At 43.8% G+C, this 19,153-nt stretch overlaps 1 protein-coding gene across 4 annotated transcripts in view; it reads left to right on the plus strand.

Moving 5' to 3' along the window:
- Positions 1-19,153, plus strand: part of MYBPC3 (myosin binding protein C3) — a 174,679-nt gene that overhangs the window by 133,463 nt on the left and 22,063 nt on the right. For all 4 annotated transcript variants that reach the window (XM_040328243.1, XM_040328245.1, XM_040328244.1 and 1 more), the window contains one exon: positions 13,605-13,739. In XM_040328243.1, coding sequence (XP_040184177.1) covers positions 13,605-13,739 — 135 coding nt within the window. The remainder of the gene's footprint in view (positions 1-13,604; positions 13,740-19,153) is intronic.

Raw genomic sequence — 19,153 nt, forward strand, 5'->3', positions numbered from 1 at the left:
AATCCCTGGGTGGGGGAGGGGGGTACAGAGAATCCCAGCTTGTGACTAGGAGACACTGAGTGGTGTCTTACCTCACCAGTGACAGCGGTCTCATCGTGGCTACAGGACGGCACTCTCCTCCTCTTGTCTTGCTGAACTTGGTTACCATTCCATTTGCCAGTACACAGCACAGACACTTCCCCATCCTGGGCTGTACTCACCCTGTGCTCCTCTCCATTCAGGAAATGGCTCACAGCTTCCCCGCAGTCAATGAGAACGGAGGGGTGTGGACAGTGGAAGGCAAAGTGGAAGCCCAGTACTGGAGCGTGGCTGTGGGGCCCTAGGGCAGATCGGAGCTGGACTTTGTGAAGGATATGATAATAGGACATGGAGGCTGCATGGGCCCCCTGGAGCTAGGTGCAGGGGTGCGATTGTGACCCCTGAGACTCCTTATGCTACACCCATGATTGGGACTTTGAATGAAGTGTGCATAGCGGAACCAAACAAATTTGCATAGGTATAAACATCTGTATATGGAAAATTGGAAAGAAACTGCGCTAAATACTAAACAAACAAGAAAGAAAGAAAAACTGCAATGAAATCGCAGTCTATTGTCACCCAGGTTGATAGCCACTAGAGGGCACTATATAGCACTCTCAAGTCCCACAATAATAGTGAAACAGTGATAAATGAACACATCCACATTTTTTTTTTAGATGATATCATTAGATCAATAAATATTAACCAAATAAAAATATATAGAGAAATATAAATAAAACAAATATTGTAGCAATAAAGTCCATAAATGTTTAACACATGAAATAAAAAACACCCGTGCTCTGTGCCAAATTCCAAAATCAGTTGAAAACGTGTCCAAAGAAAAGTGATGTATCCTCCACCGAACTATAGATCGGCTCCTTACCAAATCGTCATGATCCCTTATGACAGGGGATCATGAACAGCATATAATAGGTAGTCACTCCCAGTCTTGCAGTTCAGACAGATACGATACTTAACATTGGGTCTCATCCACAAGTGATTAAACTTCACCAACATCAATGCCCACCATGTAAAAAACAATAACAGCTCCACATAGCGCATTAAATGAGTAAAAAAGATTTATTAAAAGTTGTATTGCACTTACAAACATGCATTAAAAAAATGCCTCGAATCTGATGTGCCGGTCGGTACACAAATTCCCAGACATCCGTCCACTGGGGGAACGTTTGGAGCTCTTGGGTGACGCCAGCGCGCCGCTCTGCCCTACGTCCGTTTCGTAAAATATTACTTCCAGGGGCTCCTGTCTGGGAATTTGTGTACCGGCCGGCACATCAGATTCGAGGCATTTTTTTACTGCATGTTTGTAAGTGCAATACAACTTTTAATAAATCTTTACTCATTTAATGCGCTATGTGGAGCTGTTATTGTTTTTTACATGGTGGGCATTGAAGTTTAATCACTTGTGGATGAGACCCAATGTTAAGGATCGTATCTGTCTGAAAACCAAGACTGGGAGTGACTACCTAGTATATGCTGTTCATGATCCCCTGTCATAAGGGATCATGGCGATTTGGTAAGGAGCCAATCTATAGTTCGGTGGAGGATACATCACTTTTCTTTGGACATGTTTTCAACTGATTTTGGAATTCGGCACAGAGCATGGGTGTTTTTTATCTCATGTGTTAAACATTTATGGACTTTATTGCTACAATATTTATTTATATGTCTATATATATTTTTATTTGGTTAATATTTATTGATCTAATGATATGATCTAAAATAAAAAAAAATGATGTTCATTTATCACTGTTTCACTGTTGTGGGACTTGAGAGTGCTATATAGTGCCCTCTAGTGGCTATCAACCTCTCTTGTTTTTTGGTATATTAGTGATTTATATATACCATCATATATCACATAGTTTATGATTTATATCAACATATATCACATAGTTTTTTGTGTTTTGTGATTCAAACATTTGTTTCACATGGTTTAGAGGTAGCGCGATTTATATTTTTTCACATTTTTTTCACATAAACATCTGTATGTTTATTGGTAGACCAATGATTGGCATGACATAAAACAGTATAACATGCATGAAAGTATAAGAGGTATCAGTATACATAGTAAGAAATATAACAACAAGGCATAAGCAAATACAATTGTACATTATAATCCCCCATGTGCAGGGTGAACAATATCACAAAATGGGATCTAAGAGAGGGTAAAACCATCTAAAATTCTTGATGTGTTTTGGATGTATTAGAATGAGCTCGTGGGGGATCGCTCAAGTCCCCCTCTTCCCCCTCCAAATCATCTTTTTATGACAACAACCTTATAGAACTCATCACCATCCATGTCCCTCACTGGCACTGCTTCTGGAAGTCAAGAGCAGTTGATCCAGTACTTCAGTAGACCAGTTGCCTGTTCCTGAAGAAACCCGTGGATGGACACCCAGTAGGAAGTGTCCGTGTCACCCAGGGGTAGGCATGAAAACCTGAAGGAGATCCATCCTTCACTACAAAGACTCAAGACCTGGTAGATCATGTGACCAGACATTTAGGCAAATGTTTTTCAGCATATTTTTTAAACCTAGCAATTAGCTAAAGAGGGGAGTAGGGGATACCCCAAGTTCATCTGGAAACAATTGAAGTGGAAACATCAGCTAGGTAGCACCTCTATTGCATAGCCAGAAAAGGCAGACACTATATTTATGACACCTTTAGGTACCGTGATTTATAAATAGCCCAGGCTTCAGTCTTCGTCTAGTGATGTGCCGTCTACATGACGTTTACTGAAATACTTGAGACACATTTGTCAGAGCAAACTTCCAAACAATGTCAAAACTGTCCATCATTTTACCCTGGATCAAAAAGCTCTGTGAATTCTCCACATGGTTTGTATTTGTAGGAAGATAGCGTCTCACATAACAGCAGGCAATTATGATAAATGATAAATGAATATACCGCTGTTGTAATTTACATGAATAATAGGATGTACTCCATGCATTTTTATGGAGTCTCTGAACTCCTTATGACTGTTAAACTGTATATAAACCCAGAATCAAAAATATAATTTATTGCAGGTTACTAGTGCTTTGTGTGGTGGCTGAATTTGTTTTTTAGGTTTTATCCTTTTATTTTCAGTTAGACTGATCGTGTGTACAGGGCTTTAGAAGCTGATTGGCTACCATGCATAACTGCAACAGATTCTAAATGCTCCAGTTTTAGTAAATCTCCCCTATAGTGTTTTATATACAGGAATACATGATGACTGATATGAGAACACTCCTGTTCCTATCACGAATGGTTGGTGTTTTTCTGAAATTGCATTGGGCAGTGTTATGTGTCTGGTTTGCATGTGTGGCATAGTTCTCCTATAATATGTCATACTATCTCTCATTCTTCCAGTTAACATGGAGGCTTCCAGTATTACACACAGCTGCCAGGGAATGTCAGGGGTTTGTTGTCCATGTAGAAGATATTCATCTGTCAGTCACCATTAGTGCAGACGAAGATACAAAGCAGAAACCCAAGACACGCACAAGGCAACAAGTCTGACTTCTGTGTAATGGACTAATAGATGTCCTCCTCACGTTTCCTCTGATAAATTACACTCAAAGTGGGCTACAAAAAGCAGGATCATTTAGACCCATTTCCCCAAATGTTTAGATATGCAAGCAGGCTGGACACCATACATTTCATACGGAGGCCCATTAACCCGTTAACCAACTTACCATTAAAGTGACGCAAAATACTGTTTTTAAAAAAAATTTGATTCCAGTTCAAACCAAACATTAAGTGGTGGACGTGTATGGATTACATTTTGAGAATAGCAATATCCTTTCGTGTCATGGTAAAGTCTATGGCAACTAGACACATGGGTAATTTACAATTTTGATGCAAGGCTGTGCAGCATAAGTCAGGCAGCAAAGCAGAGGTTTGTGGAGATATACTTCACATGAATACAACATATAATATAATTTTGCTTATTGGCCTTTGACAGCATTAAATCCTATCAGTACCTCCAACAACACTGCCAACTACCGGCTAACAAGGCTTTCAGATATGCCTAAATACGCCATCACATTCACAGACTCCTATGTTGCCAATCGGGGGTCACCCAAATGCTCAACGGCATTTGAAAATCGATGCAGAAAGACCCAAACTTGAAGGGTTTGGTTTCCAACCTTTATTCCTCCCTACATGACTCCATCAGCTCCCGTTAACTTCCATAGGTTTAAAACTGAGAAAAGGAACTTGCCACCCCTTCAGCCCAAGGTGTGTGGATTATGATCTCGTTTTCCAGCTGCTCACTTGATATCCTTACTCAAAATAATGCCTACAAATTACTGTCACAGTGGTACATGACCGCTGACCGCATTTCGAAATTCGACCCCGCTGCCTCCCCAATGTGCTTTCAGGGTTGTAGGTAATGTGGCACTCTCATCCATAGCTGGTGGTCATGCCTCAAAACTATTCGATTCTGGACTAGGGTATACTCAATGATTATGTCCATCATGAACATCTCACTAGCTTGCAACCCTACGGAGACCCTGTTGCATAAACCAATCCCAACTCACACCGCTAATCAGAGGATGCTCATGGGATTTGTGTTCCTGGCAGCTTGGCAAACGCTGGCCAGAGCCTGGAGACAACCATACCTCAATTTTGCTAAGGGTAATGGGGACCATGGTCCATGAGAAGCTCACTTTCATTCTTGAACACTCCCATGCCAAATTCCTATAGGTTTGGGATCCCTGGCTTTCCTATAATGCTCACCTGAATATAAACTGAACCTTGCTCTCAGTCTGACTAATTTTGTCATTGCCCCTTACACACCCCAGCGGCCGACCCAAGTGGGCCCCGCCCTTACACCATCTCTTCCCTCTCTCCTCCTTCCTTTCTTTGTCCATCCCAGGCAAATGCCCCCCAAGCTCTTATTTCTCCTCTTCAGATCTTTTCTGAGCTTCCTCTTCTGTACCTCCCACCTCTTCATGCTCATCCCTCTTGTCTTAGTACTTTTCATAAACTGCTCGATGCCTCCCCCCCACCCCCATAACGATGTAGAGGTGCCCATGATGCATACATTTGGAGCTCTTCTAGTCAAAATCATCCGTTCCCTATTTCTTTTAAACAAGCCATGGATTTTTTTTATTCTCATAGTTCATGATATCAAGTCATATCATGTATAATGGTGGAATTCTTTTACAGACCGCACCTCTGTACTGTAACCAGACATGCCTTACTATATTTTCTTGCACTATTCTGAAAAAAAAGGAAGTCTGCACTGACTGTCCCTGATTCTTGCTAGCTTATATAAATGGGGTGGGGGACTCTAGTGTTTTGTTGGGAACAGTAAGGACCTAGGAGAGCTCCAGAAGTCTAAAGGCCAAACACACAATCGGATATTTGTCCGACGGACGTGTTTTGGCGGATAATCTGACCGTCTGTATGCTCCATCGGACAATTGTTGTTGGAATTTCCGACAACAAATGTTGGCTGTGCATGCTCTCAAATTGTCCGACAACACATGTGTTAAAACGGATCATGAGATCGTGTGTACACAAATCCGTTTCAGTCATGAGGGCAGACCATACCTTCATGTTCATGCTCTACAGTAGGCACAGGAACTGGCTTATCAACCACTGCAATTCAAATGCTATGGAGAAAGTTAGGTTTTTATTGCTCAAACATAAGAGCAAACAGGGTGCTGTATTCAGATTTTCTAAGTATCACTGAAATTGTCACTGGGTACACTGGCTATGGTTCTGCAGCATTCCAAAAAACAGGGGGCTGGATTCAGGTAGATTTGCGCTTTTTTTACGGAGGCGCAGGGCAACGTTTTTGCCCTGCGCCCCCGCAAATTTACTGCGCTGCCCTTGATTCACGGAGCAGTAGCTCCGTAAATTGCGTGGGCGCGCCGGCAAAATGCCCGGCGTAAGCGCGCGCAATTTAAATGATCCCGTAGGGGGCGGGAATCATTTAAATTAGGCGCGTTCCCGCGCCGATCGTAGAGCGCATGCTCCGTCGGGAAACTTTCCCGACGTGCATTGCGGCAAATGACGTCGCAAGGACGTCATTTGCTTCAAAGTGAACGTGAATGGTGTCCAGCGCCATTCACAAATCACTTATGCAAACTACGTAAATTTGAAATTTCGCGACGCGGGAACGACGGGTATACGTAACATTGGCTGCCCCTGCTAATAGCAGGGGCAGCCTTACGCGAAAACCGCCGTACGGAAACGACGTAAACTGCGTACGCAGGGCTCGCGTAACGTTGTGAATCGGCGTTAGTATGCAATTTGCATACTATACGCTGAGCACAACGGGAACGCCACCTAGCGGCCATATCTTAGGCTGCAGTTGGCGTAACAAGGTTCCTGAATCAGGAGCATTTGTTACGCCGGGGCAAGTAAGCAATTGCGCTGTGTAACTATGGTTACACAGGCGCAATTGCTTCTTGAATCCAGCCCAGGGACTACCCTCAGGAACAGGGAAATAACCCAGAGTTAAATATATCGGATAAAGGTTCTCTGTCCTATAGGTCCACATCCCCAAATGTATATAAAACAGAAAAATTCTAGTAGCAATTTTTTTTTCTGGGCATATAGAAAATGGTACCACAAAGTAAATTCATAAAATCATTAAGTTTATTATATAAATATTAAAATTGTATATAGCACCATAGCCAGTGTTTGCAAAGTAGAGTTCACAAAACCTATTTCAGTTCAAAATCCGCATGTTAACTTAACGCGTTTCGAATGCTTCAAACATCTTCATCAGGAGAGGAAAAATTGTTCACTGATTAGCTGACCGGATTTCTATTTATTGCTTTGAAGCATAAAAATTTCATTTATAAATGACTAGCATTTAAGGCGCTTTGCACAAGGATGGCAAAAACGCTACAGTTAGCATTTTTTAGTTTTAACTGATCTATTCAATCCAATATGACCTTAAACATGGGGTAATTTACCATATTTATCTGCGTATAATGCACACTTTTTTCCCCTGAAAATCAGGGGAAAATCGTGGGTGCGCGTTATACGCCGATCCCCGCTTCCCGCGCTGTGTTTGAACCACTCTGCCGACATATACCGAGCGCAGTACACTTGGGCAGGCTCGGCTCCGCTCGTGGTCACGTCCTGTGCGTCCTGTACGTCCTTTAAGCGAGAGGAGCCAAGCGTGCCCGAGTGTCGGCGGAGTGGTTCAAACACAGCGCGGGAAGCGGGGATCGGCTGAAAAACACAGCAGGGAGGACACCACGATGGCCGCAGAAGGACGCCGGACCGGACAAGGCCTGCAAAATCCTTCATTCAGGGAAGAGTAACCCCTTTCACACTGAGGTCCGTTAGTGGTCCTTTACCGTCGTTTTAGCGGCACTTTTCGGCCGCTAGCAGGGTGCTTTTAAGCCCCGTTAGCAGCCAAAGAAAGGGTTAAAAGTGCTTGTGTTGCAGTTCTTCCAAAGCACTTTTCAGGTGCTTCGGAAGCGCTGCCCATTCATTTCAGGGCAGGGGTGGTGTAGGAGTGCTGTATATAAATTTGTGGAAACGAGTGCGTCTATCTGCGTTTGCGCGTAAATTTGTTCTAGTGTCTGGAATAATCTCACAAATTAAACACAAAAGTATGCTATGAGCTATTGCACGCGTATTTACATTGGATCTTTCTGGCAGCAAGATCCAACTTTTATATTAGTATTTAATTATGCCCATGTGCATGAGCCAAGTGACATTTTTAAGAGATCAAGTGCAGCAGCAGACACAGGTAGCCAGATTCAGGTACACGTGCCTAACGTTAGGCAGGCGTAGCGTATCTCATAAATGCTACGCCGTCGTAAGTTAGAGAGGCAAGTGCTGTATTCACAAAGCACTTGCGTCCTAAGTTACGGCGGCGTAGCGTAAATGTGCCGGCGTAAGCATGCCTAATTTAAATTGTGAAGAGGTGGGCGTGTTTTATGTAAATAAAGCATGACCCCACGTAAATAACGACGTAACTCAGTGCGCATGCTCCAAATTACGCCGCAAAGACTCATTGCTTTCGACGTGTACGTAAATTACGGCCAGCCCCATTCACGGATGACTTACGCAAACGACGTAAAATCAAATTGTGAAGAGGTGGGCATGTTTTATGTAAATAAAGCATGACCCCACACAAATGATGACGTAACCCAGTGCGCATGCTCCAAATTACGCCGCAAAGACTCATTGCTTTCGACGTGTATGTAAATTACGGCCAGCCCCATTCACGGATGACTTACGCAAACGACGTCAAATTTTTAAAATTTGACGCGGTTCCGACGTCCAAACTTAACATTGGCTGCGCCATATTTTTGGTGGATTATCTTTACGCCTGAAAACGCCTTACGTAAACGGCGTATCTTTACTGCGACGGGCAAGCGTACGTTCGTGAATAGGCGTATCTCGCTGATTTACGCATTCTAGGCATAAATCAGTGTACACTCCCCTAGCGGCCAACGTAAACAGACAGCTAAGATACGACCGCGCCGGCGGTCGTATCTTAGCTACACTTAAGCGTATCTCAATTTGAGAATACACTTAAATATACGACGGCGCAGATTCGGAGTTACGACGGCGTATCTACTGATACGCCGTCGTATCTCTACGTGAATCTGGCTAAGGGGGACTGTCTGTGATACTTATTTGCACTAATAGTTACATTTTCAGGACAAGCTTTCAGGGTATTCTACCGAGTTCTCAGTCCAAGGAGGGGGTACACCACTATCCTAAACATCTAAGTGCAAAATTAAAAGAATCATGGACAGTTTTCAACTGTGTTGTCGCAAGCGCACTAATATGGCTAGGGTCACCTTAAGTATGATGGAAGGTTCTTTTCATAAATCGTTATGTCACCTAAAGTCACCTTTGGTACATACTCGGCAGGGTGACTCACTACGAGGTAACTGATCCTCGTGTTCTCGTCTTTGTACTTGGGATCTATATATAAATACCATTAGGATGCCTTTATTTTAATGAGAATTGCAAACATCTCAGTCTTTTATCATTGAACTCATTCACATTGTATTCTCTATTATGTATCTACAATTATCATTCACCTTGTCTGGTTTTGGTCTGGTAAATATGCTGATGGAAGTGTGCTGGCTATATTTAGAGGTGAGAGCATGAGGGTGATTGGGGATGAAGGCTCAGAGTACATGAAAGAAATGTTCTTAGCTATAGAGAAGGGGTGGGCGCAGGGTCTTGGTTAAGCTCATCCTCTCTCCCCCCCCCCCTCCCCTTCACTCGTCCAGATCCTTAGTTCATAGAACTCTGCTTTCCTTCCACCATCCTCACACTTCTACGAGGAGTTGGGTTTCAGTATCTGAAGGCTCCATCTAAACTTGGAGACATAGAGCCACCATGACCCGCGTGTCCTTTGAAGACCCCGCTAAAGCGGATTCCCCAAGATTCTCAAGAAGGAAAATCCAAAAAAAAGAAAGAAAAGGTGTGGACGACCTCTCTCTGTTTTACTGGTTGATGGAATATTTAAGTGCATTATTTCGGTGGATGCTATCCCTACTGCTTAGATGGTTGGCTTATCTCTGATAATTAGTGGGACCAAGTTGGACTATTGACACTGGCTGGCCATTTCCAAAATAATCTTTGAATGTAGTTATACTTTTTTTTTTCATATGGAGCCCATTTTTAAGATCTGTGTCAAAAGGTTTCAAACCAGATTCGTTTAAGGGCCACAAGGCATATTGGGAAGGAGTTAAATGGAGTTAAACCAATTGGGTTTTCTTACAAAACAAGATATTTGATTGGCTACTATGGGCTAAAATTTTGCACAGTATAGGTAAAGTTGTCATAACTCCGCCTCTCACTGTGTAATTGTAGTCTTATGAAAGTGATACTTGTGTTATTGATAAAAAAATGCTGTATATTGCTAGAAGGTGACTGTTTTTATAATAAATAGAACAAGATTCCAGCAAATTCTAAAACATTTTTTAGGAATAGAATTGAAGCAAATACGTATATTTTAAAAGTGTTACATTAATGTTTACTTTATAATTTATTTTTGCCTGTCCATGATGGTCACCAGAATGAAAAACATGATGAAAAATAGTTTGATTGAATTACATGGTATTAAAAATTAGAAGTTAGAAGTTTATTGCCAGTACTATGATGAGTATTTATGGTTGATCCAGATATAAATGATAAATATGAAACTCCGTACTGATGTATCCCCCTTGTTCAGGGGGATAGACGTATTCAATAACTGCTGTTATCCATAGGCTCCAGTTCATTCATAACTGATCTGCCTATAATTTGAGGTTCTGTATAGAGTTTTGGGCATTTTAGGGAGTAAAATCAGATTCTGACGTTATAAAGCCATCCTTCAACGTGAATAAGAGGTTCACATTGTGTGTGTCTTTTGCTTTGTATAAAGATATGTATTGCACATGTAATTTGTACTGTGGCTACCCATAGCAAAGTCTTTGGTGTGTAAATATAATTTATATATATATATATATATATATATATATATATATATATATACATATATACACACACACACACACACACACACACACACATAAATAAATATATATATATGTATGTGTGTGTGTTTATAATTGTTTTTATTTATTTTTTGCACACGTATATATATGTGTGTGTATATATATATATATATATATATATATATATATATATAAATATTGATGTGTGTGTGTTTTTGTTTATTTTTTTGTTTTTATTTATTTTTTGCACACAACAAAAACACACACACACTAATCAATATTTTTATATATATATATATATAAATATTGATGTGTGTGTGTTTTTGTTGTGTGCAAAAAAATAAATAAAAAAAATTATAAACACACACACATAAAATACATATATATATATATGTGTGTATATATATATATATATGTGTGTGTGTATATGTACATTTGTTTTGCAGACAAAAAAAAAGAGAATTGAGAAAAATGTGCACATAACAAAAATTGTAATTTGTTCAGCACAGGATGTAAAAGCATGGCACTTAAAACGTATGACTGGACCCCCCCAGGTACAGGAATACCCTCTCCCGTTCCACTCAAGACTATAGACACTTACAGCCAAGGACAGTGTGACCTTTTTTACTATAGTAACCTGCAAACAAAATTCATCAATCTGTGGAAATCAGTTTGGTTACTTTGGGTTGATTGTGCTTTGCCGCTTTATTATACACAAAATTATGTCTATTGAGAGAGTAATGCAAAATATGAAATCTTATGCATCTCATTAGTTATCAGATAAGCTAATTTCCATATAGAACAAAAAAATACACAGCCGTCATACTCATTTTTTTGCATAATATATTTATCTATGTATATTTAAGTTCTTGTTGTACACATATTAACCAGGACTGAGAGGACAGGACAATTCATTGAGATTTATAGATATTATGTATTGCAATGTTGATGATAGAGAGATAGATAGATAGATAGATAGATAGATAGATAGATAGATAGATAGATAGATAGATAGATAGATAGAGTAGCTGGAGGCAACACTTTTGGAGTGGAGATTATTGTTAGATTAGAGGTGGTGGGAGTTGGACATAGCGGAGGGGACATTTGTGGAGTGTGGATTTTTGTTAGAGAAAGGGTGGCAGAGGAGACAATCTAAGGAGTGGGGAATATTGTTTGAGCGCAGGTGGCAGAGGACAGAGTCAACAAAAAGGACATATGTGAAGAAGAGTGAATGTTTGAGTGGAGGTGGCGGAAGACAGAGGCAAGAGAGGGGACACATTTGTGGAGTGGTGGAGATTGTATGAGCTGAGGTATAGGGAGAGAGGCAGCAGGGGGGACACTTGTTGAGCAGAGTGAATGTAAGAGTGGATGTGGCGGAGGACAGAGGCAGCAGAGGGGACACTTGTGGAATGGTTGTAGTTGTTGAGCAGAGGTGGTGGGAGAGAGGTAGCAGAGAGGAAATTTGTTGAGCAAGGGCGGTTGTTAGAGTGGAGGTGGTGGAGGGCAGCAGAGGGGACACTTGTGAAATGAATGGTTGTAGTTGTTGAGCAGAGGTGGTGGGAGAGAGGTAGCAGAGAGGAAATTTGTTGAGCAAGGGCGGTTGTTAGAGTGGAGGTGGCGGAGGGCAGGGGCAGCAGAGGGGACACTTGTGGAATGGTTGTAGTTGTTGAGCAGAGGTGGTGGGAGAGAGGCAGCAGAGGGGACACTTGTTGAGCAGAGTGAATGTTAGAGTGGATGTGGCGGAGGACAGAGGCAGCAGAGGGGACACTTGTGGAATGGTTGTAGTTGTTGAGCAGAGGTCGTGGGAGAGAGGTAGCAGAGAGGAAATTTGTTGAGCAAGGGCGGTTGTTAAGAGTGGAGGTGGCAGAGGGCAGGGGCAGCAGAGGGGACACTTGTGGAATGGTTGTAGTTGTTGAGCAGAGGTGGTGGGAGAGAGGTAGCAAAGAGGAAATTTGTTGAGCAAGGGCGGTTGTTAGAGTGGAGGTGGCGGAGGGCAGGGGCAGCAGAGGGGACACTTGTGGAATGGTTGTAGTTGTTGAGCAGAGGTGGTGGGAGAGAGGCAGCAGAGGGGACACTTGTTGAGCAGAGTGAATGTTAGAGTGGAGGTGGCAGAGGGCATGGGTAGCAGAGGGGACACTTGTGGAATGGTTGTAGTTGTTGAGCAGAGGTGGTGGGAGAGAGGTAGCAGAGAGGAAATTTGTTGAGCAAGGGCGGTTGTTAGAGGGGAGGTGGCAGAGGGCAGAGGCAGCAGAGGGGACACTTGTGGAATGGTTGTAGCTGTTGAGCAAAGGTGGTGGGAGAGAGGTAGCAGAGAGGAAATTTGTTGAGAAAAGGCGGTTGTTAGAGTGGAGGTGGCAGAGGGCAGGGGCAGCAGAGATGTCACTTGTGGAGTGGTGGTGATTGAGCAAAGGTGGTGGGAGAGAGGTAGAAGAGAAGACATTTGTTGAGCAAGGGCGGTTGTTAGAGTGGAGGTGGCGGAGGGCAGGGGCAGCAGAGGGGACACTTGTGTAATGAATGGTTATAGTTGTTGAGCAGAGGTGGTGGGAGAAAGGTATCAGAGAGGAAATCTGTTGAGCAAGGGCGGTTGTTAGAGTGGAGGTGACAGAGGGCAGGGGCAGCAGAAGGGACACTTGTGGAATGGTTGTAGTTGTTGAGCAGAGGTGGTGGGACAGAGGTAGCAGAGAGGACATTTGTTGAGCAAGAGGGGTTGTTAGAGTGGAGGTGGCGGAGGGCAGGGGCAGCAGAGATGTCACTTGTGGAGTGGTGGTGATTGAGCGAAGGTGGTGGGAGAGAGGTAGAAGAGAAGACATTTGTTGAGCATCAGTGATTTTTAGAGTGGAGGTTGAGAAAGGGCAAGGGCCCTAGAGGGGAAACTTGTGGTGATTTTTTGTTACAGCTAAGTGCAGGGGGGACAGAAGCAGCGGAGGGTACACTTGATGAGAGGTGGTGATTGTTGGAGCAGAGGTGGAAGGAGACAGAAGCAGCAGAAAAAAGACTTGTGGAGTGGGGGTGATTGTTAGAGCGCAGGTGGCAGAGGACACTTAGGACCAGAATAATACAGTGAAGACAGACACAGATCACTGTCAGTGCTGGTAAGTGAAACCAATATCATATAAAAGCTCACATTACTTGCTTTGTTTCCTTTTAGCTCCTACCAGTGAGCCCACTCAGCTGACAGTGGACGATGTCAGTGACACCAGCGTCACACTGAAGTGGAGACCTCCAGAGAGGATTGGTGCAGGAGGACTGGATGGCTACATCGTGGAATACTGCAAGGAGGGTTGTAAGTGTTACACTCCCATCAGTCCTAAGAATCTGAGGAATGAACTGTCTGGTCTGGACACTCTCAGGGTTTACACATATGTTACAGGAAATGTTTGTCCCTGGAAATGCCCCCAGTGACATTCTATACCATGACTGCCTCCTTTCCTCCATCCAAATACATTTGCCTTGTATAAATATTTGTCAAGTGATAGAAAGATATGAATGAGCACATCTCATCTGGAAAACATAGACAGTAGAATAACTCAAATGCACACACGGTCGGAATTTCCGACAAGAAAAGTTTGATGTGCGCTTTTGGTCGGAAATTCCGACCGTGTGTAGGCCCCATTGGACTTTTTCTGTTGGATTTTCCAACAGCAAAAATTTGAGAGCAGGTTCTCAAATTTTCCGACAGTTAAAGTTCTTGTCAGACATTCTGATCGTCTGTATGCAATTCTGACGCTCTAAAAAAAACATGCATGCTCGGAATCAATTCGACGCATTCTCGGAATCATTGAACTTCATTTTTCTCGGCTCGTTGTAGTGTTGTACGTCACCGCGTTCTCGACGGTCAGAATTTTGTGTGACCGTGTGTATCCAACACAAGTTTGAGCCAAAATTCAGTCGGAAAAACATCCACGGTTTTCTTGTCGGAATTTTCGATCGTGTGTATGCGGCATAAGATTTGTCTAAATCCACCAGAGAGCCCTAGATTTCAGGCCCCGTACACGCGTCCGAGAAACTCGACGGGCAAAACACAACGTTTTGCTTGTCGAGTTCCTTGTGAAGCTGCCGAGGATCTCGGCGAGCCAAGTTTCCTCATTGACTAACGAGGAAATAGAGAACATGTTCTCTATTTGGCTCGACGAGTTCCTCGTCGGTTTCCTCGGCCAAAAGTGTACACACGACCGGGTTTCTCAGCAGAATACGGCTCTGATCGAGTTTCTGGCTGAATTCTGCCGAGAAACTCGGTCGTGTGTACGGGGCCTCAGTCTTGAAGCACAATGATGGGCTTTTTTTTTTAAGTTTTGGATATGGTATGGAAAGGTTTAAAACCCCTGGGAGGTTTTTGATGCTGTTTGTGTTCACACCTGGGAGGTCCACCTTTTTTTATTGTTCTTGGTTATCATTGTCATGGGACAAAAGTTATGGGAAATACAAAATTGTGTGCTTGTCACTGAAAGGAACGGAAAGTAATGAGAAAACTTTGGGAGATTTCCTCTCACGTGATTTTGCTATTGTGTACAGAACAGGATGTGAAAGGAAAACCCCCATAAGACCCCAAAAGCTAAATCGGACAGGAGTTTTAACTAATCTGTACTCTATCCAAAACGAAAGTATTTGAGATACACTTTAAAGTAGCTATTGTCAACCCTCTTTAATCCAATGCCCCGTACACACGTCCGAGGAACTCGACGGGCAAAACTCATCGTTTTGCTCGTCGAGTTCTGTGTGAAGCCGCCGAGGATCAAAACAAAATTGCCTTTGGATACACTTTAATCTAGGTCTGGCTAGAACTGGTGTTTTCGTGGTGGTTGAGGTATGAGTGACGGCACGAAGATCTGGAAAATAGACAGTGATGGATCTAGTATCTGTTATCATTGGCACAGTATGTGCTCCTTATGTAGGCACAGGATCATCCCAGACTGTCCCTGACACTAGAGATCAGATTAGAAGCTTATGCTTTTTAGTTCCTCCATGCCTCCTCAGAACTGGGTCCCTGCCATCCTAAACACTCTGGCCTTATTGTGGCCTCCTGGGACCCAGAGTGGGTGCCAAGGATGAAGAGTAATATAATCCAGGCTCACTAATCCTGTTATCATTAATCGAGTGCTACCCGAGCCCCTCACCAAGTATCCATTTACTGCTGGCCACCACCCAACTGATAATGATTTCGTAAGATTTGGGCAGGATGTTTGCTGGGCTATGCCACCAAAACTCTAGCATCTGTACGTGGTCCTTCAAGTCTGGTAAAGCATGTAGAACGTACCAGCGTGCCCAAAAGGCCACTAGGAGGATTTAAAGTACCCTTTACTGGAGGGTGGCACCACCTATCCTCTTCTACCATCTGTAATAAAATAAAATGACTCAGAGAACCCGGTATCTAATATCCTGGCTGCAGGCGTTGGGGTGAAGCATTAAGCGTTGCGAGATGTATGAAGATCAAGAAATGAAGGAGTGTTTGCATTCTTGGCGGACGCGTAGGTTTTATTTATAAACATTACCCACTCCGCTGTGCCGATAAGCCCAAAGCAATTTGCCAACACATGCATTAATGTGCCAGCTCCGATCAAGCCAGTTGCCGGGTATTTTTATACAGTACAGCCAGAAAGTGCAAAGAGCATGGAGGGCACAGTACAGTCCACTGCACTCTATACACAGCAGTGCATTGTGATGTTATAGCATGCCTAAAGGCACTGCACTGGGCACAAATGCAACACGTCCTATTATTTTTTTCAGGGCCCACCAATGCAACGTGTTGGTGTGAACTGAAGCAATAGGATAAGGCAAATTGCCCAATGGGCTGGTGCGAATGAGCCCTAGGCTGGGTTCACACTACTACACTACTTTCATCCTACTTTGCTCTGTGTTCAATGTTTCCCTATGAGAGCGTCTTGTAGCGTCCTACACAAGTCGGTCCGACTTTGAAAATGCTCCCTGTACTACTTTTGGTCCTACATTGATCCTACTTCAGGCCCATTGAATATCATTGAAGTCGGACCAAAGTAGTATCCTGTTCATGAAAGTAGGATGGATGTAGGACCAATGTAGGATAAATGTAGGACCAATGTAGCAGAGCAAAGTAGGATGAAAGTAGTGTAGTAGTGTGAACCCAGCCTTAGGCTGGGTTCACACTACTACACTACTTTCATCCTACTTTGCTCTGTGTTCAATGTTTCCCTATGAGAGCGTCTTGTAGTGTCCTACACAAGTCGGTCCGACTTTGAAAATGCTCCCTGTACTACTTTTGGTCCTACATTGATCCCACTTCAGGCCCATTGAATATCATTGAAGTCGGACCAAAGTAGTATCCTGTTCATGAAAGTAGGATGGATGTAGGACCAATGTAGGATAAATGTAGGACCAATGTAGCAGAGCAAAGTAGGATGAAAGTAGTGTAGTAGTGTGAACCCAGCCTGAAGGAGAGTTAGAATAGCTGTCAGGCCATTACGGAGATGTCCCTTTATTTCCTGTTCTATAAGCTCAGAAGAAAACCAGTGGATAGCTTTACAATATAAGGGCTCATTCACTGTAGCGGTTGGGGGGGGGGGGGGCGGTAAAACCATGCAGGTTTAGCCACACTTTTACTGCCCCCCAGGACAGAGACAGCAGCCTGGGGTGTACACATGTCACGGCTGCGATGGTTTTCTTTGCAACCGCAGTAGGAATTAGACCCCCGCTTTCGGCAGGCATAACAAGTGATGAACGTGTCCCATTCAAGTGAGTGGGGATCCTCTGCAAGCACCTTGCCACTACGTGGGATGCACACGGTTGTGGTGTGCTAGTATGGGGTTCAAGGGGTTAAAGCAAGCAGTGGGGAGGTAATACAACACCCCCTGTGAAATGCTCTCTGAAGAGCGATCAAACACGGGCAGGCGGATGCAGTGGCGTAGCGTGGGGGGTGCGAGGGGGGCCACCGCCCTGGGTGCGAAATTTAGAGGGGCGCTGTCACGAGTGTGTAGAGGAGGGAGCGCCAACAACAGGTGGGACATAGGAACATATGCATGATGTCACCACTCCAGGCTTTACCAGTCATTATCAAGTACGCTCTCCTCTTCCCTACAGCCACCGCTGTCTCACATGGTGGATCATGTGACCAGACTGGAGATAGCTGAAAATAGGTAAGTTCATGGGTCAGGGGGGCCCCAGGCGCTGACAACCCACGCTACGCCACTGGGCGGATGTAAAGGGCAGTGTGTCCTTTTACATTCAACTAACTGAGCCCATCTAGATCCAGGAAAAAAATTTAAAAAAGTTTCCGTCCTTTTCTGTTTTTTGTACCTAAATCCGGTCAGGGGTAAACAATGAAAAAGAAATGCATGCCCATGTCCATCTGCCTGCCCATAGACCTAACATGGGTCTGTTCAGCTCAGCAAGGAAAAAAAAAACTGAACGTATGCAGATGTGACAGAAGCAGCCGGGGGTCTGTTCACTGATTCACAACTGATTGGAACAGACACCAATAATCTGAAAGAACTCTTATGCCCTGTACACACAAACGGGTTTTCCGACGGGAAAACTGTGAGGAGAGCTTTTGGCCGGGAATCAAGGCCGTGTGTAAGCTCCCTGACTGGAAAACTGCCAAACCTGCCGGACAAAAAAAAGAGAACCAGCTCTTTTTTCCCGCCGGGATTCCCGACTGACTTTTTTCCATCAGAAAACCCGGCCGTGTGTAGCAGAAACCGGACATTTTTGGCAGTTTTCCTGTGGGGAAAAACTCTGAGGCCCCCGTACACACGTCCGAGGAACTTGACGTGCCAAACACATCGAGTTCCTCGTCGAGTTCAGTGTTGAAGCCGCCGAGGATCTCGGCGGGCCAACTTTCATTGAACAACGAGGAAATAGGGAACATGTTCTCTATTTGGCCCGACGAGTTCCTCGTCGGCTTCTTTGCTGAAAAGTCTATACACGACCGAGTTTCTCGGCAGAATCCAGCTCCGATCGAGTTTCTGGCTGAATTCTGCCGAGAAACTCGGTCGTGTGTACGGGGCCTAATGGAGCATAAACAAGGTCGGGATTCCTGAGGAAAAGCTCTCATCTGAGTTTTCCCGGCGGGAAAACCAATCATCCGTATGGGATTTCCCACTGACCTTTTCCCGGTTGTGTGTACTAGGCATTAGACAGCTGTCATTGGAACAAATGTCCCCATTAGAAGATCTCCCCTCTATTCCTGTTCGGGTGACAACTCAAATTTTTAGGTTGATTCTCACTTCCTTTCCTTGGTGACACTGGTGATCAGAGCCATGTCACCGTAATGGGGACACAGCCAGTGGTGGCTGGTGGTTTTTATTTTTTGTGGGGCTGGGTGGAAAACAACCACCAGGTCACCTGTCAGCCTCACCCGCTCTCCCCCGGGGGTCTCGCGGTCGGTCATCCAACACTTACTCCATCTAGGTTCCGGGTGGGAAGCACTCCTATGGGCAGCGGGCGGCTCCTACACCCCTAAAGGACCCTGCAACAAAAACCTGACAAAGGTTCCACCCCCTTACCACTCTATTCAAATTGGAAAAAAAGGGGTTTTGCCTTTAGTTATTCTTTAACTAGAATCAGGAGCACAGTGTACACCATCATTACCATTTGCATTGCTTTACTACATAAGCCTATATTTTTTGTAGAAGTATTTATGTTATATATATATATACTGCATTATGAGCCCAGTTTATAAAAAGAAGCAGCAGCAATAATACATCAGCCAATCAGTGCGCTGAAAAT

This window comes from Rana temporaria, chromosome 11 (genome assembly GCF_905171775.1).
Source record: "Rana temporaria chromosome 11, aRanTem1.1, whole genome shotgun sequence".
Lineage (NCBI taxonomy): Eukaryota > Metazoa > Chordata > Amphibia > Anura > Ranidae > Rana > Rana temporaria.